General features: G+C 41.6%; 4 protein-coding genes across 4 annotated transcripts in view; 2 read left to right on the top strand and 2 right to left on the bottom strand.

Moving 5' to 3' along the window:
• Positions 1 to 9,534, bottom strand: part of grin2ba (glutamate receptor, ionotropic, N-methyl D-aspartate 2B-a) — a 93,365-nt gene extending 83,831 nt beyond the window's left edge. The window contains exons 1-3 of the mRNA XM_079564089.1: positions 8,182 to 9,534; positions 5,863 to 5,992; positions 5,074 to 5,181 (exon numbers count right to left, since the gene is read on the bottom strand). The gene's annotated coding sequence lies outside the window, so the exon portion shown is untranslated. The remainder of the gene's footprint in view (positions 1 to 5,073; positions 5,182 to 5,862; positions 5,993 to 8,181) is intronic.
• Positions 9,535 to 11,671: 2,137 nt separating this feature from the next.
• fmc1 (formation of mitochondrial complex V assembly factor 1 homolog) lies at positions 11,672 to 13,302 on the top strand. Its single transcript, XM_079564968.1, has 2 exons — positions 11,672 to 11,853; positions 12,910 to 13,302. The coding sequence occupies exons 1-2, from the start codon at positions 11,725 to 11,727 to the stop codon at positions 13,111 to 13,113; spliced, it is 333 nt and encodes a 110-aa protein (XP_079421094.1). The 5' UTR covers positions 11,672 to 11,724; the 3' UTR covers positions 13,114 to 13,302.
• Positions 13,303 to 14,300: 998 nt separating this feature from the next.
• LOC306969729 (heme-binding protein 1-like) lies at positions 14,301 to 19,885 on the top strand. Its single transcript, XM_079565433.1, has 4 exons — positions 14,301 to 14,634; positions 17,978 to 18,116; positions 18,543 to 18,723; positions 19,174 to 19,885. The coding sequence occupies exons 1-4, from the start codon at positions 14,557 to 14,559 to the stop codon at positions 19,349 to 19,351; spliced, it is 576 nt and encodes a 191-aa protein (XP_079421559.1). The 5' UTR covers positions 14,301 to 14,556; the 3' UTR covers positions 19,352 to 19,885.
• Positions 19,886 to 20,091: 206 nt separating this feature from the next.
• Positions 20,092 to 23,480, bottom strand: wbp2nl (WBP2 N-terminal like). Its single transcript, XM_079564292.1, has 8 exons — positions 23,330 to 23,480; positions 22,871 to 22,979; positions 22,659 to 22,794; positions 22,036 to 22,128; positions 21,688 to 21,876; positions 21,467 to 21,559; positions 21,006 to 21,082; positions 20,092 to 20,926 (listed from the first exon to the last, which is right to left on the bottom strand). Exons 1-8 carry the CDS (start codon positions 23,386 to 23,388, stop codon positions 20,876 to 20,878), a joined length of 807 nt encoding a protein of 268 aa, XP_079420418.1. The 5' UTR covers positions 23,389 to 23,480; the 3' UTR covers positions 20,092 to 20,875.
• Between the last annotated feature and the right edge of the window lie 28 nt (positions 23,481 to 23,508).

The raw sequence follows: 23,508 nt of genomic DNA, 5'->3' as shown, positions 1-23,508 counted from the left end.
TTTGGTTGTCACTGTCTTTGGAACAGTGTAACAGCATCTTTGTGAGACTCCTCCACCATCCCGCCCCGCTCCCCATCCCACTTTCTCCCTCACTGCGCAGCCCAGGCACCACACATCACACATTTTGACAGTCCATGGATGAAGTCCCTGAGGGAGGCATTAGCTCCCCATTGGGACCTCTACTGCTAAACTCCTGGAGGCCATTTTTCCTTAACACAATCCAATCAATAACTTTTAAAACTGTCCGCGGAAAGTGAGGTGAGTGAGAAGCTTCGGGTCAAAGGGAAGACGAGCAGAAGGCAGGGTAGACAGCGCTGACACCGGCCAGTGCAAAGAGGGGGCATTTGGACCATTTGGACAGATGAGATGCTTCGTGAAAGAGCACACTCAGGAACGGTCATGGGTCAGCGCCTATGCTTGACCGTTTCACCTTTGCCGCGGCACATCAAAAATAGCTTTCAGGCGTCTTTCCGGGCTCCTCGCTGATGTTACCTGAACCAATTCAAAGGCTGACTTGTCCCTGGAAGAGTGCTGTGTTAGGCTGAGTAATCTTTTTTCCCTAGTAGACTAAAGGCCAAGTCCACTAGAGCAGTGCGCTGTATTCGGTCCATTCGCTATTCAGTCAGTATAGGAACATTAAGGTATACTTTACTGTAGGAGTACCTAGCTGCAGGATTGGCCTATTGTGCGTGGTGAGGGGGAAACTGGAGTGAGACGCAAGAGGTATTATGAAACAGAAGCACGCTACTACTCAACTATCAGTCTCTAGGCATCAATCTCTGTCATGGGATGGGTTTTGTCCACGAGGCACAAATGTTTGCTGGCGACGGAGAGGGTGTAAATATGCTGACCTGCGGCGTATGTGGGAAAACAAATCACTCACTCGCTTTAACAACACGACACCACCTTAAGCAGGGGCCCGGAAACAACAGTAACTGGGGGGCTTCCGCGCTCAGACCAGTGGTTCTTTTACCTGCTCAGGCTGCACAGATGCGAACATTTATGTGGGGGTTTTACACACCGCATTACACCGCCTCATAAAGCCTCTCACATAAAAATACAAGTGTGAGGGGAAATAAATGACAATATAAAGAAAATACACTCTCTGACAGCTGGAACATCACTGACACACCCACTGAAGAAAATAATTTTACAGAGCACAGTCGGTATTGATGGCATGTTTGCTTATTTATGAGCGTTTTGGGACTGTTTAGCTAATCTTGTTACCTACAAACACAAGACCTGGAATGTTCCGCAGTGTTGCTTTAAAGCAGAGCTAAGTAACTCATGCCCCTAGAGGCCATAAGCGCCACTGCAGGTGTCTTAGCAAGTTACGTTTTTTTACTCATTGATTGTTGGTGAGGGTAAATACTTCGCTGAGAGAAAAGACAAAGGGAGAGAGGGGATATTGTACATTGTGCCACAGCCCAATGATACAGTGGAGATATTTTTTTCACTCAAATTTGGCTGCAAATACTGCTAAAGTGGTGCTAGCCCACAGTTAGCTTTGCCCGCCTGTTAGCTTCATCTTCGTGATACTATTAGTGTGTATTGCGCTTCCGACCCGGAGGCGGGGAAGTTGCAAAGGTGGTTCTATGGCAGGGGGAGATGACAGACACCCCAACCATCCCGTCAACACCTTTATTACCCTAAGAGGGACAACAAGGACTATAAGGATTTATTAAGGTAAACAAGTTACGTAGTTTTTCTTTAAGCTGCAATGACAGGAACGTTGACTGTTTGCCCTGGTTTCAGCCGCGAGTCAATAATACAAACACATTTTATCTGATGCTTAATAATATGACAAACTACTGATGACTTAAACTTCAACAAAACATCCAGTTGGTCTTGGAAGGGGCAATGGAAACAAGATGAAAGTATTTAAATGAATCTCATTCTTTTCGATTAAAGAGCCCCAAACCACCTTTGTATTTTTCATTACTAATTTAGAATTAGCAGATCTGCCATTTTTGTCATCAACAAATCAGACCTAAACCAAAATTAATTATGTGACTAACTCCTAATGAAAGCCAAAACCAAATAAAAATGAGTTTTCAGCACTGATTAGAACTGACAGAACAATAAATTAAAATCGCTGCCTCATAGTGATGCAACAAACGTGTTTAGCAGAAGGTGGCAATAATCTTTTCAGTGTAGCTTGTATTTACAGTGTATCTTAGACTTTGACAAGTCATCGCAAGCCACTGAATCGCAATTGTAATGAGTCGTTGTCAAGGCTGTAATCATTTAAAAAGTACAACATTATTAGCAGTTATATTACAGTCTCAAATGTTAATATTCTTTGCTTTTTTGTCTCCAGGGCACACTCCAGTCCATCAATTAAAAGGCAGCTGTCAGATACATTTTGTCAATCAACGAATCAAGTGCCCATCTTGGCACTATCTGTATCTTAGAGCCGCAAGCAAGTGAGGACGAGGTCAGAGAACAACAGATGCCACAAAGCCAATGTTAGAAGTGCAGCGCTCAGCTAATGCCAGGTGACTTATGTTCCTTCTCTGCTGCTCGAGATGGGGTTGAGTGAAGCCGTATTGATCAGTCGCTCTCAATGCAATCAATGCCATTGCACAAGTCCTGGTCATGTTTCCAGGCCAGGCTAAAATGCCTGTGATGAAAGTCCAATTAAAGCAGATCCTAACAAGATGAGGAACCACTGAACCATTGGACACAGCTGGTATGGAAGGCAAAAATATGATGCTCAAAATGACACACAGATTTGAACTCTACGGTAGTGAAAAGTGCTCATTATAATATTAATAATCTATATAACATGATGGCTTTAACGTTTATTGTCTACATAAGTAAGTCCATATAATATCAACATCTATTGTGGTAAATATCATTCACGTACTGTATCTATTACAGTAGTTCCTTTGTTCACATTTTCAAAAGTGTCTGATCTGCAGTGCGAAGACAATCTTCCTCCCGTGACAGAATGATGATCTAAAGCCATATCATTTCAGCCTGTAAGTAGTATGCAGAAAGTTGCTGGATTAGCACCGACAGTAAAAATAATATAGTGCATGTACTGTATATCCGGTGGCAGATATACCCAAGTGATGCTCATTTATCTTGCTGTTAAACTTCAGTGCAAAATCACCTTAATTGCATCCTAAACTTCAGCAGAAAGCATTTCTAAAAATACTCTTTTTGATCATGTATGGTTGCATAAAAGTTTGATAGCCAGACCAGGCGGAAAAACGATTTTCCTATTCTAAAGAAGTTTATCTGGTAGTTTTTAAGAGTGGGCTGACACAACGTCAGGTACCAATTAATCAGCAGCACATACAGCAGTATGCAGTAGTATTTGTAACTTGTTCTTATTTTTGAATGGGGCAGAGCTGAAGTCTGAATTCAGTCAAGAATCAGAGGTGTTATACATGTCTACTTCTTCTAAATTTTTTGAATGACACGCTGCAGATAAACAAAACAATACAAGCTAGACTTAAATAAAGCTGCAAGCAGAGCAATGGGTGCTATCTTTGTCTCCCTCAATCTCTACTGCCTCTATGCATATTTTTTTCCTGGGTTCGTCTTTTTTATACAATGTTTACTTTTCCAATACATGTGTACGTGCACACGTGCGCGACGAGAGCATGACGGTAAGTTTGAGGGGAGCGCTTTGCACTCTGCACACTTTGGGGGATTATAAGAGCCCCTTTGCCAGCCCTTATGGCGCTCGGGCCTAATAACTTGACTGAGTCTGACCAGGCTCTTCTGATTTCAAAAAAGAATGGACTGTAGTACACAGATATAATCTTACTGCAGTGTTTACATAAACTCCCACAACTGTAAACTAAATGACAAAACAATAGTGGAAGAAAACTCTTATGCCTCTGAGTGCACAGACATTCAAGGTCCATAAATTGATGAGAACAGAAGTGAGTCTTTTTTCCAATATGCTGGAGTCCTCAGCTGTTGTTAATTGGATTTGACTGAAAAATGAGTGGAAAAGCCGTGTTGCCCTTAATTAATAACACTGAACGATAGCACAGGCCAAATGATATAATGAGGGGTCAAAATCCCATTTAGAAAGGTACACAGAGGTGGGAGATAAGGCCTTTAAACTGCTCGCCAGACATTAATATTCTAATGTCTCTTTTAATTATTACACCTATTACACAGTGCTTTTTAACAGCAGACAGGACAGGAATAGTAAGTAAAAGGCTTAGTTTTAAAAAAGAGTCTAGAGTGGTGTTGCTAATGAGATTCAGTACCACGGTTAATTCATCTATATGGTAATACCGCATGACGTCAGGCCTTAGCGAGCAATGTGCGGCGTCAGCACGACTGAGGCAGCTGTGTGACTTTGAGGCTCAGACACTTCATTACCGGGCTGCGTTCTCCCGGCCCGAGTCGAAACGCTGTAATGGCACTGTTTGGAGTTTGCTCACTGCCTATCGCGGCCTCACAATCGCCTGCGCCGATCAAAAAACGAAACAAAAAAAAAGGGAAAATTAGTTTCTCATTCCTGCTCCTCTGCGGCAAAGCTCTGAAAAGTCGCAGCTGATAAATGGTACGTGGGGATGAAAGATTGCGGGGAAGGGTTTTTCTTAAAAACGCAACATTGAGGAGTGCCGAGATGAATTGAGACAGATAGGCTGAATGAGGCCTTTATCTTATCAAATGCCTCGAACTCCTTAATCCACAAAGCGGCTGAGTGGACATCCAAAACAGTCACAAACATCTCCTTCAACAAATCCTTTAATTGCCTGATCAATGCCTGTAAAGCGATGCAAATGAAGCCGATAGTCAATAATGGCTGGGTCAGGTTGAGCGTCCGAGCACCGACGCATGCCATTGATCAAAGTGCGCACTGTGCTAAAAAGCCGGGATTAGACCATTCTTCAGCGCACTCCACCTTGAACCGCCATCGAGACCCTTGAGCAAAACCCGGTGCGCGATAGAAAGCAAATAGGCTTGGAGAGTTTCCGACCATTCATCACCGCGCGCTAAAGAAAATGTACATGGTAAAGGGAGATAAGGCGTGTTTTTGACTGCTTTAACAAGGACGGCGCCTCAAAAGAGTGGACTATATGCTAAACGCAGGCTTACCTTGTGATTTGCCGGCTAAAGTCTCATCCCAGCGTCTCAGAAGTAGCATGATGGTGCAGCCTGGGACTCCTCTGTCCCTCTCATAGCCTCAGACTGAGGAAAAGTCCACTGCAACACACAAGTCAACAGGTTAGGTGAAACCATTTACTGAGCTGAGAGAATATTATGTGTTTTAAAAAGCCACCAAGGCCTGACTGTGGCATATCTACTCTTTATCTCAATGCCTGAAAACCGTATGTGTGTGCGTGTGTGTGCGTGTGTGTGTGTGTGTGTGTGTGTGTGTGCGTGGGTGTGTGGAACTTAAAACTTTATTTAAGGTTAGTGCTTATGGAATTTATGCTAAATTGTTTCCTGTAATTCATCATAGGGACCCTTCCTGTCCCATGTGGCAGACAAGTAAGACCATGACAACACATCAGCCCTTTTGATTAATGTTCAAAAACAGACGCCAGATAATAATGATGTGGGAGACAAACTTTATCATCTCTGAGTCTTTTGTCCTCAAAATGAGTCAATTAATAAATATGAGTCTAATCATCTGGAGTGGCCTGGGAATAAAGTCACTCTTTATCAGTGGCAGACGACACCTGCGCAGCAGGTCTATTTACTCCAGCAGCTGGAATTCATCAAAGAGATGTGCGTTTTTTATTTATGATTAATTGAACTACACCTTTCTATGAACAAAGCTCATTAATTGTGTGGAGTGTTTGTACGAGACACAGGTGCTCTTGAGCATTCCTCTCCATTCCAACCCCTTATTCATCCCCTGTATGTCAAGCCCAAACTCACAGTCTCAGGTGAAAATCCGTCAGGGGTGTTCAGGGTGAAGTGATGGTCCACAAAGTGCTCCTTCAGTGGTCTCTCTCCTGTGGCTCCTCCACAGAGATGCTCACTGTTTGCCTTGCAGATGCTAGTTGGTCTGGACAGAGGGAACACAGTGGACAAAGGTTAGCCTGGGGTCATGCTCCGCTCAAATAAACCTGCACTGGTCTTTAGCACATGATCTCTCACCATTAACTTGTCAAACCATTCATGACATTAAAATAGCACGTGTAAAAACATTTAAACAAAACACACAAACACATGTAATAATGCAACAAACACAGAAGTACTGCAGTGCTCCTGCATCCCCCATCCTCCCTACACAGGTGAAGTCATAATTGAAGTAAATTGTCCATGGTGAGCATGCAGAAGACAGCACAGTGCACTCGTGTTAGTGTGGATCATACTTGGGGTAAATGATTAATTAAAATATGTTGAATAATTAAGTGCTCTCTGTGGGGTAACAGATTGTTTTCTTCATTTTTAATAGACTGGTGGCCTAAGCACACACACGGACATCGACATCACACATACACCAGTGCCTTCTAACCTCAAACAAAACTGCTTAATCCCTAAAACAGATTTCTATTGCTCCTGAAGAGACAGCTTTCTCAGACTTTCCAATAGACACAGTCTGAGCTCTAACTCCTCTAATCAGAGCCACTGAATTATTGAAAAGATCTTTTATGTCTGATCATGACCCATTTTGCAATTGATTCAACAGGATCTGTTGCCAATAAATTGTAGATGTGCATACGCTTTGGGCAGTAATGGTCCAAGAGCATTCAGAAGCAAACTGTGGAGTATTATGACGCTTAAAGAGGCATCTGCATCTGCTCACTGACTAATGCAGTTAACAATGTGCCATATCCAGAAAACAGCCAGTGAATATAAGGCAAGCTTTAAATCAGTAGTTCGGATTTAAGAGTTATAGATGCACATGTAAAAACTCGATTGGAGTTGAGTGTGTTTTTTGATAGAGATAGTGTTAACTGTTGAAACAAAATATATAATATAACATTTGAAATCTGTTTCCATACCATGTCATTTAAAGTGATTTATTGGAGGCTACTTAAAACAATATTGATTCAAAATTGTGTCGAAAAGTAGCCGTCATTTATAGAATTATACTATGGCACAAATGTTAATGGGGTGTGACATTTGACAAGAGCAATGAATTAAAACTAAATCTGTGACTTAGAAATGTAATAAAGCTTTAATTCAATCAGATGACAGATGTTTAGTGCTTCAGAAATCACAAAGCATGTTTCTGTCTGTAAATGACTAATTCTTCCACAATTATGCTTTGATGCTTTGGTGGTTTGATGCAGTTATCTGAACATTTACTGAGCAACACTCCCAGTCACAAATGCTCTGCCTAATCAGCTGGAGTCAATCACGAGATGATCGACTCAGAGCCATTGGTTCATGTATCAGTTTACTGACTGAAGCCAACTATTGTGCAGATCATTATAGGAAGGATGCACTGAGCTGAATAGGGAGCTGTGATCAGCAGACAATCTTTTTGCTGCCTGGCAGCTGTGACAGCTTTGACAGAGGAGCAGAGCCTAAAGTGCCCATCTGGAGAAAGGCCCTAGAGGTCACATGTGTGCCAATAGCAGTGAGAAGAAGGGCTAATGGTGCCAGGTTATGAGGGCAAGTCCCAGGTGGGCTGCACAGGTACCACAGTCTAACCTTTGCGCACATGCACAATAAATCCAAAGTACTGTCAACCAAAGGATAGCCAAGTTAATCAGAGAAAAGGGGTCAATCACTGCTGCACTCAAGATGGAGCGCACACGTCTTCTTGAGGCACAATCAAAGATCTCACTCAACACACACCACTCACAGATGGGGTTTAGCACTGTGAATTCCATTTTTATAGAAAAAGAGATTGAAAAAATGATTGCATTGAGAAAAGAGTAAAGTACTGGGCCTCCTCATGTAGATTACTTTATTGATCAGCGAGTGTTCTGCCTTCTTGCTGCAAACACACACTCTTTAGTACGATCAAGGAGCTGTGCTCGGCAAAGGGTTTGAAGCCACAGCTAAACAGAAGTCAATCATACTGTACATATTTGTCCCTTATCTGGACACTCCCAGTGTGACAAACCCAAAAAAAATCTAAAGAACAGGTATAATGTATGTGTGTGTCCTTCCTCGAACACAGTCATGCTGCAGCTGCATGCTCACTGCCACACATGCAGGATTCAAAAAGACTTGGATAAATATGTCACATCCATCCAGCACGGGCTGAAACATGCAACAATACTAGCATGTACTCACCTATTGTTAACATTTAGCTCTTTTAAGACTTAAATTACTCGGTTTTCGGCTGGAGGCAACCATTTTACAGCAACTAATAGACAAAGATGTCGCTTGAGTCTTTAATCCGTGTCAGTAAAATCCCATTAAGATTCAATAGTTGAAAAGGAAATATTGAAATCAAGTCCATTAGAAAGTGTTAGAAAAAAGAAAATTTATAGAACAGTTTTTGACTGAACTTAATTAGTGAAATGAAACCAAATCCAGGATTTAGCGGGTAATTCCAGAAGAGCACAGCTGTATCCAGACAGTCTTTACCACAGTGCTGCTTGCTCAAAAGTCCCACTTTCCATTTGCTTCAGGCAGAGGAGAGGCATAGAGCGCCTTTAGGAAAAATGTGGAGATACAAAAAGAATGAACAAGGGCATGAGTTTTGTGGTTGGCCTCGTTTTGCTATGCATCTACCTTAACCTGCGGCTCACGCGCCAAACACTGTGAGCTAAACTCTGCAGCTTCATACTCAACATCCATTCTAAATAACATGCACTTTGTCTTTTATTGTAAAGAAATGTTACTGCACAACAATACCAAACCTAAGCTGCTCAACGTCAATGGCGGATAGTTGGATGAAATGGTTTATCAAGTCAAAATAACAGCATTCTGGCTAGATTTAGATGAGTGTGTGATAAGATGTGATTTCAGAGGTCTCATCTTGAAGCCTCATGATATGAAACAGGTGAAAGAAAAACCAAAACCAAAAGAAACACCCATTGATAAAAGTAAAGCCAGGTTAGTTTCTAGTCCATGCTGTGTGAGTGGTGGTGTGTCTGCACGGATGACAGTCGGTTCAGAAAGATGGGGGATAGAGAGAATGCAAGAGAAGAGGAGGAGGATGGCGAAAGGAGGGCACTGAAACATAAGACAGACAGACGTGGCTCTAGGGTAAAGAAAATTACACCTGGCACCGGATGACCTTCCCGTGAACAAACATGAAACTTTAACCAATTATAAATATCTCACAAAAGCATATTGGAAATAGGACACTGGCGGCAAACAGACGGGTGGAATAAAGAGCCAAATGTGGTCACAAAGGAAGTTTAATGATATGGTGTTTGGTGACGACAAAGTGCTTGATGGTACACTGCCGGAGAAAGAAAAAGAAAAAAAGCCTATAATGGCCGACTATCAAACGCTACCACGACGGTGACGCCAGGATGACATGGCATGAGGCAATGATCAGCTGAGCGCCAGACGGGAAAGGGAGCCATGGTTCTCCACGAGCCCCACTTTAGGCCACAAGTGGGTGGGCGCTTCACAGACCCCCACACACAAAACACGAAAACAGAGACGCCGACGACAGACACTAAACACTAAGTAGACCTACCTATGGTTAGCATTAAGAAGCGCCCCAAAAAGATGCATAGGATGGGAGGGAGGGAGGAAGGGGGGGGGTAGAAAAGAAGAGAAGGGGGTACAAAAGTGAAAAAAGAGAAAACACAAATAGGCCAATTGATATTTTCGACTTTAGGCTTTAAAGGGAGGACATGGATAAACAGGTGGGTTTAAAAAAAGAAAAAAAAGAAAGAAAGAAAAAACGTCAAAGTTTGGGGTGCAGAGTTAAGTGGAGCAGCGAAGAGGCAGGAGGCAGTGGTGGCGGTGGTGGTGGTGGGGGGGGCGTGGGCTGCACACGGATAGAAAAGGCTGGAGTGACAGCGATGAAGCGGAGGGCAGGGATGAATGAATGAACGGGGAAAGAAAAGAGGAAGCAAGGGGTTTGAGAAAAAAAATCCCCGTCCTCTTTGTCTTTTTGTGCGTCTCTGTCTCTCTGCCTGTCTCTCCCTCCTTGTCAGGCTCATAAATAGAAGAAATTGTTGACCAGGTAAATGGCGAAATAGATGAGAAGACAGAGGACCGACAGAGCAAGCAAATGAAAAGGTAAAGCACCTCCCAGCAGCGCAATGAGGAAAAAAAAGAACAAAAAACGAAAGATAAAAGCAAATACTCCAGTGGCCTCCGTTGTCTACAGTCTTTAGGTGGGAAGGGGGGTTGGCTGTTGCCAGTTGTTCCCCTTCCCTCACAGCCTTCTGCTTTCTCCTGTCTCTCCTCCCAAAAAAAACTTCCCATCCAGATGAGAAAGGCAGGCACGAGCTTCCTCTTGGCTCTCAGCTCTGGTCTGAAGAAACGTGCCACTCACACAGGTTAGACATTGTTGCAGCAGCGACGCACAGTATCACCAGTATTGCTCAGTGAGGGAAAAAAAGGCATTGGGGCTGCTGCTGCTAGTCAAGCGCTGGCTGCCTCATGAGGAGGGATACTGAGCTGGGATCGCTCTGTCTCCCCTCTCCCTCCCATCCCTGCAAAAAAGATGGGAGGAAGGGAGGTGGGCTCACTCACTGCATTAGTATTCATTGAAAGGGTGTAAGAGGGAGGGAGGGACGTGGAGGATGAGGAGGAGAGGGGTGCATCCAACAAACGTCTAGGAACCAAACCGGTGTGTGAAACTGATAAGATACTGGCTCCCCCTAGAGTCAATCATCAATTCACATATCAGCCCATATCACTGAAACAAGCAGGTACATCCAGGACCACCCGACCTTCTAACATATACTTTTATTACTCAAAACATGCATCCGCCATATGGACTGTGCACAACACTTGTTTTGGTTTTTTCACCAGTAGCTTACTTTAATCATGTCCTTATTTTGATTGGATCTAATATCACTCACTCATGTAGGTTACAGACTTTTCTTTTTTTTTTGACGGGATAGTATCTGTTGCTATAGCAATGCTGCGCCAACCTGTCCACAGCCATCAAGCTAGCATTGTCCTGATGGAGCAAGAGGACCCCACCTAACCCTACTACTCTACTACTACTCTAAAAAAAAAAAAAAAAAATAAAATAAATAAATAAATAAATAAATATTATTATTATTATAATAAATAAATAAAAACAATAAATAAGATTTTGTTGATAGTAGAAGAAAACTCACCGATGTTTCTCAGCATCCAGACTCCACACCGTTAACTCTGATAACAACCTGTAAAGAAGACGTTTACTCACTTATCTGCAGTACTGCCTCACCTCAGGTTGTTTTCACATGTTTAAGTAGTTGAACACTGCTAGAAGAAGTGAAACTAAGCCTAACTGATGCCGCTTTGACATTAAAGTGAACATGACGACCGTGGGCCACGTGTACAGCTAACAGCAGCTAACAAGATGTTTTAATCAATAAATTCACGATCAGAATTGTTTCAATCTTTTTTAACAAAACACATATTATTATCATTATCAATACTATATAGATATAAATACGAGATTAATGCTGATATTGTTAAAAGCATCATTTACCTTACGCGGGAATCCATGACACCCTCAAAGATTAAGATGATGCCCCAAACACCTGTGTGAGTAACGCTGGTCTCTGGCGTGATGTCACGTGCATATGGCGCCACCTCGTGGCCACTGGCCGTACACATCACTCGCTCGACTGTGCTGAGCTCGGTTGGTGCTGTCTACTTGTGTGTAGCAAGACTTCAGAAAACATTGTTGTTTTGGCTTTTGAGATGGCGACACTTTCATCGCCTGTGCGAGTCTGCAGAGGAATCCTGAAAGAGCTCCGCGCTGTGCAGGGGCTAAACTACAGACAATCCCTCGCCTATAACTATGTCATGGACCAGTTTCGTAAAAACAAGGTGAGCGATGTTAAGGGTCCCTGTACGCTTTGCATGGTGGTTGCTAACATTAGCCGAATTAGCTGAGCAGCTTCATTCATTGTATAGAAAGTATGACTCATTTTACTGGTACTGTTTTGCATACTGTAGTGATGTTGGCAATTACAGAAAACAAGTAAGTATTTGGCCAACACAAATGAAGTAACCGGACAGTCTTTGACGGGGGCAAGGTGACGTGTAGGACAACTCGAGTCATCAAACCAACAGGATATATTTTATCATTTATCATTATATGACTACGAAAGTCCTTGGAATATATTGTACATTATTTCATATTTCATTGTGAGATATGAAAAAATACTTGACCCTGCTTATATTATAGGCCGGAAGAAAAGATTGCAGAGGTGTGAGCTGGCATGTCGTTGTAGATCAAGATATTCATTAATTTGATCACTTGAGGCTTGACTAAAGTTAAAATTGGCCAACACCTGCTACTCGAGTTACACTTTGCTTGGACATCATAAATTGTGAAGCCTTGATGCAACTTATCTAGTCTTACATTCAAAAAGTATTTATTTAGCTCTTTATAGTATTTGCAGATCCTCTGTGTCGCATAGACTTGCTTCCTGATAGATTGGGACTGCACATGGATTTGAAGACAATGACTTGGGACTTGTTCCTGCATTTGAAAAAAAAAAATCTAAATTTTCCTTACAAGTGCTTGTCATCTTAGGCACCGTTATGCTACCCTTTAAAATCAGCTACAAAGCAAGCATATAGGCTCAAAGCTTGCATTATTTATGCTTGGGAGAGCGTGGCTCATCAGGGCTTTGAATGCATGGGGAAGTCATTGAAGCAAAATCGCTGAGAGGGATCAGTGTATATTTGCACACATAACAGCAAAAGGCACATCAGCGCATATATGTTACTTACTGTCCATAACAGGAATGTCTTTGGCTCAGCTGTGGAAAAGTGAAAAAAATTGGTGTGTGTGTTCTGGATGGGTGCGCTCAAGGATATTGACATTTCATTCATCCTTGACTGTCTAAATCTATTCTTTGATTTATATTGGGACAGGTAACGGGAGAAAGATACTGCCGAGCGCAACAGGAGGCACACCATGCTGCTCAAACATATCTGTGTTTGCTGTCATCCACAAGAAACCACATGATCCTACACAACATCTACCACGGCAAGGGGGACCGCAGCACAGAACAAATGGCTGGAGTGGTGGGTCTCCGGTTACCTACGCAGCCTGGGGGGAAAGGCTGGGAGGAGTGAGGACGGAAAGTTCTTCAAAATCCACTCAGACGAATTTGAAAACTTGGACTGCTGAAAAAAAAAAGAAAAAGATGTGCTTTACGTGACTCTCACTGGAAGTCCTAGACGGATATCAAATTGCCATCCATCACTGTCTTTCTATCACAGACATAAGACAAGGAGCACACTGTCAGTTGGTGTGAATAAAATGAAATAAAAAGAGACTGTCTGTTTTCTTCATGTGTGTATACAACTTCAGAAAACAGCTTAGGGATGAGAAGTGATAGTTTGATTGTTTACAGATTCCCCCCTCAGACCAAATGCTGTCTCAAGGGATACAGTATGACGTCTTCTGTTTAAGCATCAAACCCATTTTAAGCCCATACATAAGATCAATATGAATTATTGCATTCTCTAGTGCACTAAGAGTAACTGTGATAAGCTCATTGTGACTCATGTTTTCCCTTTTGGTTATATACCGCCTGAACCCCGTCTTCAGCTTATCTAACCCCATTTCTCTTTTTGTTGTTTTACCCCTCGTTGTGCTCTGTCCAGTGGTGACTTAACATTGCCCTCAGCGTGAATTTAAATAGACTCACCCTAAAGCCAAACAAAACACACACAAAAAAAAAGAGAAAAAGGCGCAAATGGCACAGAGAGTATAAGCGCAACTGCGTGGCCTTGCCCACTAACTCCAATGCACACTGACAAAGCAGCGTCAAACTGTATCGCACAAAAACTGGCTACAAATGTGTGTTCTGAAGCAGGAGGGCGGAGACACGCAAATAAAATAGGCTTATTTATTTGTGTACGTCCAAATCCACTTTATTTAGCGCGTTTGATAAACATTAACAAAGTGCATCACACACTGTGGAAGTAAATCAAATAAAGAGTAATACAAAAAATACAAAAAACATTGAAACAAAGGCCTTAATAATACAATGAATAGAAATAGGATGGCATATAAACACACGCAAAAACAACGTTAAGATAGCTTGTACTAACACATACAGAAGTGAGTGATTCGAGTCCCAGCCTCTTTATTCTTTTTAATGTCACTTGAGTCATATGTTTAATAAAGCGTAGAAAACCGCCCTATGCTGTCACATTGATGCTCCACTCGAAGTTCAAAGTGCTCACGAGGAGAGATGCGAGACTGGTAGGCGCAAAGAAAGAAGAGTGGGCGGAGACACATCAGCATCTGGAGAGGAGGCTGCTCAGCGTGTGCTCCTTTAGCTCAACGACGGGGCGAGGAGCCAGGACCTTTTAACTTCGACTTCTGACAGAAAAGCGTTTTCAAGTCAAGATCATCTCATTTCATCGAGAGAAAATAACAGTTGTTGGACAATTAGACGAAAACATTGGACAGATTGAAGAACCTGCCCAAATAATAGTCACAGGGAGAAAGGGAAAAGCCTGTCTGTCCCGGGAAAGGGTAGAGGTGACTTTGCCGCGACAAAAAAAATGTTTGGCATGTTCAAGAACGCGCTCTTTGGAGTCACCGAAGAGACGGAATATAAACTGTTGAGCAGCGAGACTAAGGTAAGGTCAAATGCCAACAAAGTTTTCACCCACCGTGTTGGATTCGTGCGTAAAGGTTAGGGTGACAGCCATTAATGTATGAAGAATGATATCTAACATCCGTACTCAGTGCATAGAGCGTTCCATTTGGCTTCTGGGTCGAAATACTTTGTGTGTTATCGCTTTGTGTGTAGTTTTGTGCTAAAGCAGCAAACTAATCACTGTTTTGATCTAATTTCTCCAGTCGTCCCTCCATATCCCAACCTGTAGCACAACTCGTCCCACTTGTACTACTTTTTGAGGTGCTCATCCTAGTAAATGTGATCATTACGCACTGTAATTACACTGTAGTGCTGTACGGTTTCACTTCAGCATTAAAATTTTACACATCACTAAATTTATTATGTGTTTTCTGTTGTTACCATGTGCTCCCTCCTCGTATACCTTTGCGTAAAACTGTATGTAGGTACGCGCATTGGAACGACTGCGCACGCACGTGTGAGACGCAACCTTAAATTACCTGGCCATGCATGCCAGCGAGGTTGTAAGTCACTGTTTCCACTTTGGCATCTAGAACACCATCAGTACTGTGCTTACTGACCCAGTCATGGAAGAGGCTGTGTGTGAGACGAGTCTGTGGTTAACCCCGAGAGCTCAGATATGGATTGGGTGCGTATCCCGATACACTACTGGCCCCTGTGACAATCGACCTGACGTGGAGAAGATGAAGGGCATACCCTTTCCAGGCCACTACCCGATTCCTGCCCACTCTCGGCTTTTCGTGTGGCGCTTCGGTATAATTATTCTACAGTGGCCTTGAACATATTCCAGCAAAGTAAGTGATGTGTGAAGCAATGCCTGACGGGCTCTTTCTGCGTCCATTCCTCCATGCCCTGTTGAACTTGACCTACACCGTGCAATAGTGACTTGACTTTTGGTTTTTCCTTCATGAAAGACCAAAATCTACGACACAAAATACGTGGCATTCTATGAGATACGCAGAGTCTGACCCAACTGACCAGACACAAAAGGAGTCAAATGACCGTAAGTGGCACATTAACTCTGCGACTCACAACAACAGACTTTGGCATTGGCAGATGGGCTCTGCACTCAAATATAGATGTTTTTGCTGAAGCCATTCCTTGGAAAACACACATTAATAATAACTTTGATTTAACTTTAATTTTCCAAAATGAAATTAAAAATATGTGTTGATAGTTGACAAATTCCATTACACATCTCTGGGCCCTTAGTAATTGGTCAGATTAAAGGCCTCATACAATACATGCAGCTTTTTGTTCAACAATGAAAGTTGTGGTCCAAACTCATTCCTAACCAATTCTTCACAAGGATCAGTTTGCAAGCACATTTCAAAAGTTTTTTGAGAGCAATGCCGTAAACAACAACCAACTTGCTATTGTTCACGGTCAATAAACGAGCATTATAAATAGTTACACATCTTACTTAAATGTATGATCATTCAGTTTAGAAATTAAAGAGGCAAATCTGGAAATCTGTAGACTTGACTTGTCTGAACAGCAGGCATTGAAATCAGAGCCAGTCACCTGATCTGCGAAGCACCCTCCTGATGCTGACACCCAACACTCTTAATTAAAATTGACACAGAATACACAACAAGTGTCTGACAGCACTATCTCACTCACACACACACACACACACGAATGCAGGCACAATCACAACTGAGCAACACTTTTATTACGGTGAAATTCAGCTGCTTGTAAAGGAAACTAAAGAAGGTGGTTTACATGTTCCTGATGTGTTGATAATACCCAGTGAAAGCTGAATTATTGTTATTATTATTGTATGAGCAGGCAAACACACAATCACAGACTAGAGCAGACACATGACCGACGCATTAATTGCACCGCTTAACCAGAGTCAGGCTCAGCTTTCGTGCCGTGTCACCGTATACAATGCTAATGGTGGTCCCACTGACAACAGGCAGTGTAATTACCACAAAGAGCGGGCCACACCTGTCACACGTTACAGAGCTTGTGTTTGGGAGCATGATTTTAATAGAGCTAGTCTGGATGAAACACGTCTTTGTAAGAAAGAGACAAGAGAGTGCAGTCAAAACATAAAATATGAATATATCAATAGTTGAGGGTTACCATGTACCTTATTAGCTTGATTTGCATTTTTACTATGAACTGCCTTTGAAAGTGACTGGATTGACAGAAATCAGAAAGAATTAACAATCTGTTCCCGTCAATTTCTATGTAGAAGTTTACAAAGTTGTCAACCGGACTTAGTTGTTGACTTGAGTAGTTTTGCTTCTTCAATAAAACACTTTGCCCTTCGCTGCTCAACTCAAACAACTTAGCACAGTTGACTTTGAACATTTCTACTACAATGATGAGCACAAACATTTTCCACGTGACCTCTATTTTACCAATATACACGGATACACCATGATGGCAACCCTGTTGACAGTTAAAATGTTAATATTCATCACGTTTTTTTGTCTCTGTATGTACATGTCTTGCCTGTGCTGTCCAACATACAAAAGTGTCGTTTTATAGCTTGTGTTCTTTTGTTTTTGTGTGTCATCAACCTGCCAGAAGGTTTGTGGATGGAATTAATTAATTAACATGCACCTCTTTTCTCTAGAATAATGATAATAATAAAAAGTATGTCAGCTTTATTGGCATGTTTCAGGCTTATTCAACAAAAAATGTGAAAAAATCTAGTATTTCACGTTATGAATACACACACATGCTACATCAAATTCTCATTGGAGTTGTAGCTTGTCATCCTATGGTGCTGGTCGGTGCAGATACCATTTGAAAACCACTGTCCCATAAAATAAAATAAAAAACACCTGTGATCATAATATAAAAAATGTATTTCCAGTCTGCTCCGAAATGCAAGTAGTGGTGATATATTTTACATCTGCCCTAAATGACCAGAATCCATGTTTTTATTAAACATCGCGCTTGAGTGGCCATGCTGCATTAACCCCATTTTACGCCGCTGCATCATGTTAACATTGTGCATCTGGGGGCGGGGGCCAGTTGCGCGTCCCTCCTCTGTTATGTAAGACCCATTATTCTCTGTAGGATGACTGAACCCTGTGAAGCTAATGAAGAAATGCAAGCACATCCACGTACTGTATGCTGTATGAAAGTTTATGTGCGTTTTGTGTCATCTGCTGACTTGGTCTTATACAACCACACACAGTGCCCTGGCCCTCCCCTGAAGCAGCTTGCAACTGCAGTGTGTCAGAGGTGAATCATAATGACTGTTTTTTCTTGTCTCCAGGAAAGGAAAGTTTAAATATGTGTGTGGTGTATATTCGAGAAGCACGTTTTAAGCCTTTTATCCACTCAGTTGTGTTTCCTAGGATGGTGTGAGCTTTGAGGTGAGGCGATACGATGCTTCCAAATTCGCAGTCGTGTCCTCTGAGGGCCGGACGTTCGACCAGGTGAGCGGGGAGCTGGTGAGGAAGCTACTCACGTACATCGGGGGAAGCAATGAACCAGGTAAGACAGACTCTATATCCTTCTACTGTAAAATGCTTACAATAAAGAACAATAAATGGTCTAACACGGCTTACACACATTTTCCCTTGACCTATCTTCTGTGTTCAACTTGAGCTGCTAATCTCCTCCCATTTACAAACATATTTTCCTGCGCGTAAAAGCATATTTATTGCTACAATCAAATAGAGGGTGACCAAGGGAAGGCTAGAACAAGGTCAATCAAGTTCAATTAAAAATGAATTTAAAGTACAGAGGCTGACATTTGACTGGCTGAATGTGGGATGTATTTAAATATGACACTACAAGGTCTGCTGTTTTCTGTCTTTCCCAATGGCCTCAGCACTGATTCATAATTAATTTAGTGCTCAATTATTCTACAAGTTGAAAGTGGAAGAGGTGACTCACTATATTTCTGCTACTCTCTAGCTGAGGCCATGGGCACAGCCACTCCCATCATCATCACAGTGTACCCGCGGAATGATGGCGTTCTATCCAGGCGTTTGGTGGCTAGCATTCGCATCCCGACCATGTACCAGGTGGCCCCACCTCCTCCCACAGACACCTCCATCCGCATTGAGGAGCGCCCAGGAATGACTGTCTATGCTCTGTAGGTTTTTAGTTTATTGAAGTTTGCACAGCTAACAGTTAAACAATTGATTTCTCAGTTTGAGAAAATGAAATGTAAATGTATTTTTAGATACAAATGCCGCCACCCAAATAGATAAAAATGCAAATCGCTCGTGAGGTAGTGACTGGCCATTGGAGACTATTGACCTCAATGTTTAAGAAATCACTTGGGGATTACGTGGGCTCAGTGACATGACACACGACACGTTATCCTGCTTAAGCTGTCATGTTTAAACACTGCCCAAGTGACTCAAAGTGTCCCAACACAATGTCCTCCACACCGCAAAACCACAGCACTGGAATAGTTTTTATAAAACTAAACATCACAATTTATCCAAATTAGCAATGCAGATGCTGTTTTGTGCTTGTCTGATTTACTTATGGATGTGCTCAAGCAGCATTTACCAATTTATTTTCCTTGTGTTGACAGACAGTTTGGGGGCTTTGCTGGAGAAAGTGAGTACCGAGCTGAGGCCTTACGTTTGACACGTACTTTGGGAGAGACTGCCCCCTTCCAACGTAAGCAATACTTCTGCTGCAGCTTCGACCCACCACTTAAGCCTTATGGACGTCGCAACGAGGTCTGGTTTCTACAGGAGGAGCCCTAAGAACTCCTTGGTCAAATCTACAAAACAAATCAGTCTTGATATTCATACAAACTGTAGTGCACCACTACTTTGCAGCCACAGTAAAATGGTGCATAGCAGAACTCCCCATGGACAGAACTATGATTCAGTAGCCTCCTATCAGAGCTTACACCATTGCTTCAGATTAACCAGTCGAACACTCTATATTTCTGTTTATAAAGGTCTAGTTTTGCACATGATGTCTAGTGTACAAATGGGACACCTTTGTGGAAATGTACTGAGAAGAACCCTTCCTTTTCCACAGTACGGCAGGGACTACGTGCAGGTTGAGCCATATAATGTATGTCTTTATGAATGGGTTTGAACATCAACAGTGTTGTTTTGGACTGTGAATTTTATTTTGTGATGCAATTGTTTGTGTAGCTTTCGTGTGGTGTTCTGTGTTAAATGCATGATGAGGCCATTTTAATATCTCTCAATGGTAATGATGCAATACCTCAATGTGATTCTGTTCAGTTTTCAGAACATGTCAAATATAGTTGTGGTTCAAGTGGTGCAGCATAATTAATCATTTTTGGGACTTTTGGGGAAAATGACAGTTTAGTACAGTCTACATTATTTTAGGAGGAAAATGGTGAGTCCATTTCAAATTAAAGTAGCTGTATCAAAGGGAGCAATATATAGTGCTAATCTTACCCATGACAAACTGTTTAAAGAACAAAATTTAATAAAGTAATAAATAAATACAACTCAATGCATTAAGGAATAATGTTTATTTGTCATTTAAAGTCTGCAAAGGGGATAGCAAAGTAAAGAGCAAATCAATATTAGTAATGAAACTATAAAGTATTTTTCTGCAATTTCAAATACAGTATGTGCAATTTAGTGCTTTCAACAAGTTCCAGATTAAAAGTAGGAATCTACTTACACAGCTCAGTGGTGCCACTCCCCACTGTAATGATACATTAATGAGACTAACATACAGCATAGCCTTGTAACCCCACACTGGTGCACTTACACAAAGAGTGGAGTTCTGTTTCAGCTGGAGTTTGCATACTTGAACACTGCAAAAGCTTGGACTAGACCTTTGAGTCAGGTCACCCTTTGTCATTATATTGCACATACATGGACAACTACATCACTCAAAGTATAATATATTTGAATAATATATGACCAAATATCAAAAAGAAATGATCATGAATACTGGAAAATGTACTGTATTAAAACTTGTGGCTTGTGACAGCATGAGAAAACGCCACATGATTTGTGTACTTGATATAATACATTACAATGGTCATAATCTACAATTGCTAAATCCTTCAAAAACTCTGATAAAATACAAAATGTTTTAGTAAGAAAAATACAACTCCAAATTCCTTTCACTTTCCACACATACTTTAGCCACCAATGTTAATTTGAAGTATGGGTCAAAATTTTACAAGTGACATTCTCATCCTAAACAACACCTTAAGGTCAGGTGTTCTTAGAAGAAGAAATATTACCAAAAAGCAAAATATTCTAAGACTTGAACTTCTTTAAAGCCCTTTAGTTGTTTTTCTTTTCAGGTATGTTTGGTGCGTATGGTGGGGGTCGCTCCTGCAAAAATATATTCCTCTGTTAGAAAAGTTCTATATTTACTGTTTTGATGACCAACCTCACATGCAAATCCACTTACCATAGGCATGTAGACAGTGTGGGGATTGCTGGGATCGTAATAGGCACTGGCAGCTGCTTCAGCCGCCTTGGAATTGCCTGTAATTTAAAATAAAATGGTGACTTTTTAGCTTTTTCAAGAATGTACCAGCTGAGAATTAGTCATACAAGGCACAGCATGTGACATCTTTATGAAGTTGAAAAAATAAATGGTGCTGTAGCCCGAGGACGCACAGAGGAAAACATTCCACTATTCAACTTCTATAGAGATACCAATTTGACAGTTCAACAACAGCACACCCCAGAAGCAAGGTGAGCCTCCAAATTAACAAGTGTTATCCTTGTGAATCTGAAATTCTGATGTGTAAAGTATGAGACATCAGCACCTCATTTTGTAACTGTGAATGATTCACATTGAAGCAGAAAAATGAGATCTGACGTGTGTAGTGACACAAAAATAAGATGAGAAATAAATATTAAAACCTGGAGGAGCTGTAGCTAGTGGAGTTGTCCAGTTCTGTGGTGGGCCAGGGTATGGGGGTGGAGCCATGTAGTTATACCCAGATGGGAACATTCCTGAAACATACAAACAAGGGGAGGGAAATCAAGGACAACCAGGACATAATGAAATTAACCCCTGCTTAACAAACAGAAAATAATAATAAATAGCTGAACAAAAGGATGTTTGACCAAAGTGTGTCTACCTGGGGCAGGTGGTGGGTAGGGGTATGCCATGTTGCCAGCGGCAGGTGGGGGGGCTTGATAGTAACCATTGGGCTGAGGAGGACCTGGATAGGGATATGCCGGAGGAGGTGCTGGGCCATATGAGCTCATCATCGGTGAGGGATAACCATATGCAGCAGCTCCATTCTGAGCTGGAGGTGCACGAGAGGCTGAAATAACAATATACAAAAATAATGATTACATTAAAAAAAAAAAATTCCATTCATTTGCATAATGTATTATCAATAATTTATTAAGATTATTTATCATAGCAAGGAAGAAGCAACACAAGATTGTCATAACATCAATTTAAAAAAAAAGAAATGTACCATTTGTGGCCAGTTTAAAGAGATATTGTCCAAAATCTATGGCTCCACCACTCATGAAAGTCATTCTGAATTCAGCTGTGCCCTCCCAGCCACCTGGATAACAAGATTATATGGAGTTACAAACGCAGTGATTTGTAAAAATGTTCTTCCTTTGTTTTATGTTTTTCAAAGATTTAAAAAGTTTGGTTCACAGAGTTGTCAGCAAATATGTACAGAAAAAAGGAGATTATATCAAAGTGTTTTAGAGGGATGTGTTTTTGTTTATGACACACAATAACATACTGTATTAAGACGACAGGTCTTCTTTGAACATTTCTACCAATAAATATGCATAAGATTAGTCTAAGAAAAGAACAGTCCATACAGAGGCAATGAAGTCCCAGAAGTGCCACCAATAATCAGTGCAATTAGTAAATGTACAAATAGTTGTTTTTATTAACAATCGTTGATGTATCATTTCCCTAACTACAACTGGCAATGACAATGAGTACTTGGGTTCAAAAAGAGGCGTTTATTTATTAAAATTCCTTTAAATTTGTCATCAGATTTTTGACTCAGCAATGCCACAACTGCCACAAGGAGGTGACAAGATCCTTCCATAATATTGACTAAGAGCAACGTACCACCATATTCAGCTGACACATTCCCTTTGATGTAGTTGGCCCCAAAAACTGGTTGTTCAATGCTGCAGCCCTTCATCAGATGATAAGGGAACATTGCCGAAAGCACGTGGTCCTTTTTAGTCGAGACAAACACCAACTAAACGAAAGCAAAATAGTGTGAATGAGACACCGTGTAATTCGTTCAGCGTTTTCCTCAGTGTGTATGAGCTTACCCTGTATGGTGTGAGGTACACATTACCCTTTTTGGTCCCTTTCAACAGGTCTGCCTTAGTTTTGACATCAGTGAGAGAGAGCTCCACACTCTTGCATTCCCTGACAATGCTGCAAAAAATAAAAAAACAAATAGCAGTTCGTCTTTTTTTCTCTTGCACTTTGAGGTCCAATAGCATTATGAAACGTGCTTTGCTAAACAGGATAAGCTCAACATGTCGTAATACTGTCCTTCCTTGTTTCACTAAAGGTATGCGTTAAGCAACTAGACAGCAACTATCATTGGTAGAAAACTTCTCAATCGAGAGAGATTTAGAGTTAGTCGATGTTTTTGGTCGTCACTGATGAACAATCGCGTCAGGCTAACAAGAGCTAGCTAACGTTACACCGCCATACGCAGTTAGAAGTGAACCCCAAACAATCGCATCAGGACCAACACAGAGTGAACATTTCCAACTTACCTTTCACCATTGTTTATCAAAACGCCGCCGTTCTGTGAGTGATTACGATTTAAAGCCATTGTTACCGCACATCTGTTGTTTGGCTGAAGCCTGTGCTGGCTGTTGTCAACTCGACATAAACACGGAAACCACCCCGGTGCGTCAGGTTACGTCACTACATCAGCTGACGCTCGTGACGC

Source organism: Gobius niger (assembly GCF_951799975.1).
Source record: "Gobius niger genome assembly, chromosome: 10".
Classification (NCBI taxonomy): domain Eukaryota; kingdom Metazoa; phylum Chordata; class Actinopteri; order Gobiiformes; family Gobiidae; genus Gobius; species Gobius niger.
This window is presented reverse-complemented; position numbering and strand designations above follow the sequence as displayed.

Coding starts and splice junctions, on each gene's coding strand:
- LOC306969729 (XM_079565433.1), top strand. CDS start 14,557: ATGTTTGGCATGTTCAAGAACGCGCTCTTTGGAGTCACCGAAGAGACG. Junction 18,117..18,542: donor CGGGGGAAGCAATGAACCAG/GTAAGACAGACT, acceptor GCTACTCTCTAG/CTGAGGCCATGGGCACAGCC. Junction 18,724..19,173: donor GGAATGACTGTCTATGCTCT/GTAGGTTTTTAG, acceptor TTGTGTTGACAG/ACAGTTTGGGGGCTTTGCTG.
- fmc1 (XM_079564968.1), top strand. CDS start 11,725: ATGGCGACACTTTCATCGCCTGTGCGAGTCTGCAGAGGAATCCTGAAA. Junction 11,854..12,909: donor ACCAGTTTCGTAAAAACAAG/GTGAGCGATGTT, acceptor ATATTGGGACAG/GTAACGGGAGAAAGATACTG.
- wbp2nl (XM_079564292.1), bottom strand. CDS start 23,388: ATGGCTTTAAATCGTAATCACTCACAGAACGGCGGCGTTTTGATAAAC. Junction 22,129..22,658: donor TGTGTCAGCTGAATATGGTG/GTACGTTGCTCT, acceptor CTTGTTATCCAG/GTGGCTGGGAGGGCACAGCT. Junction 21,560..21,687: donor CTACCCACCACCTGCCCCAG/GTAGACACACTT, acceptor TGTATGTTTCAG/GAATGTTCCCATCTGGGTAT.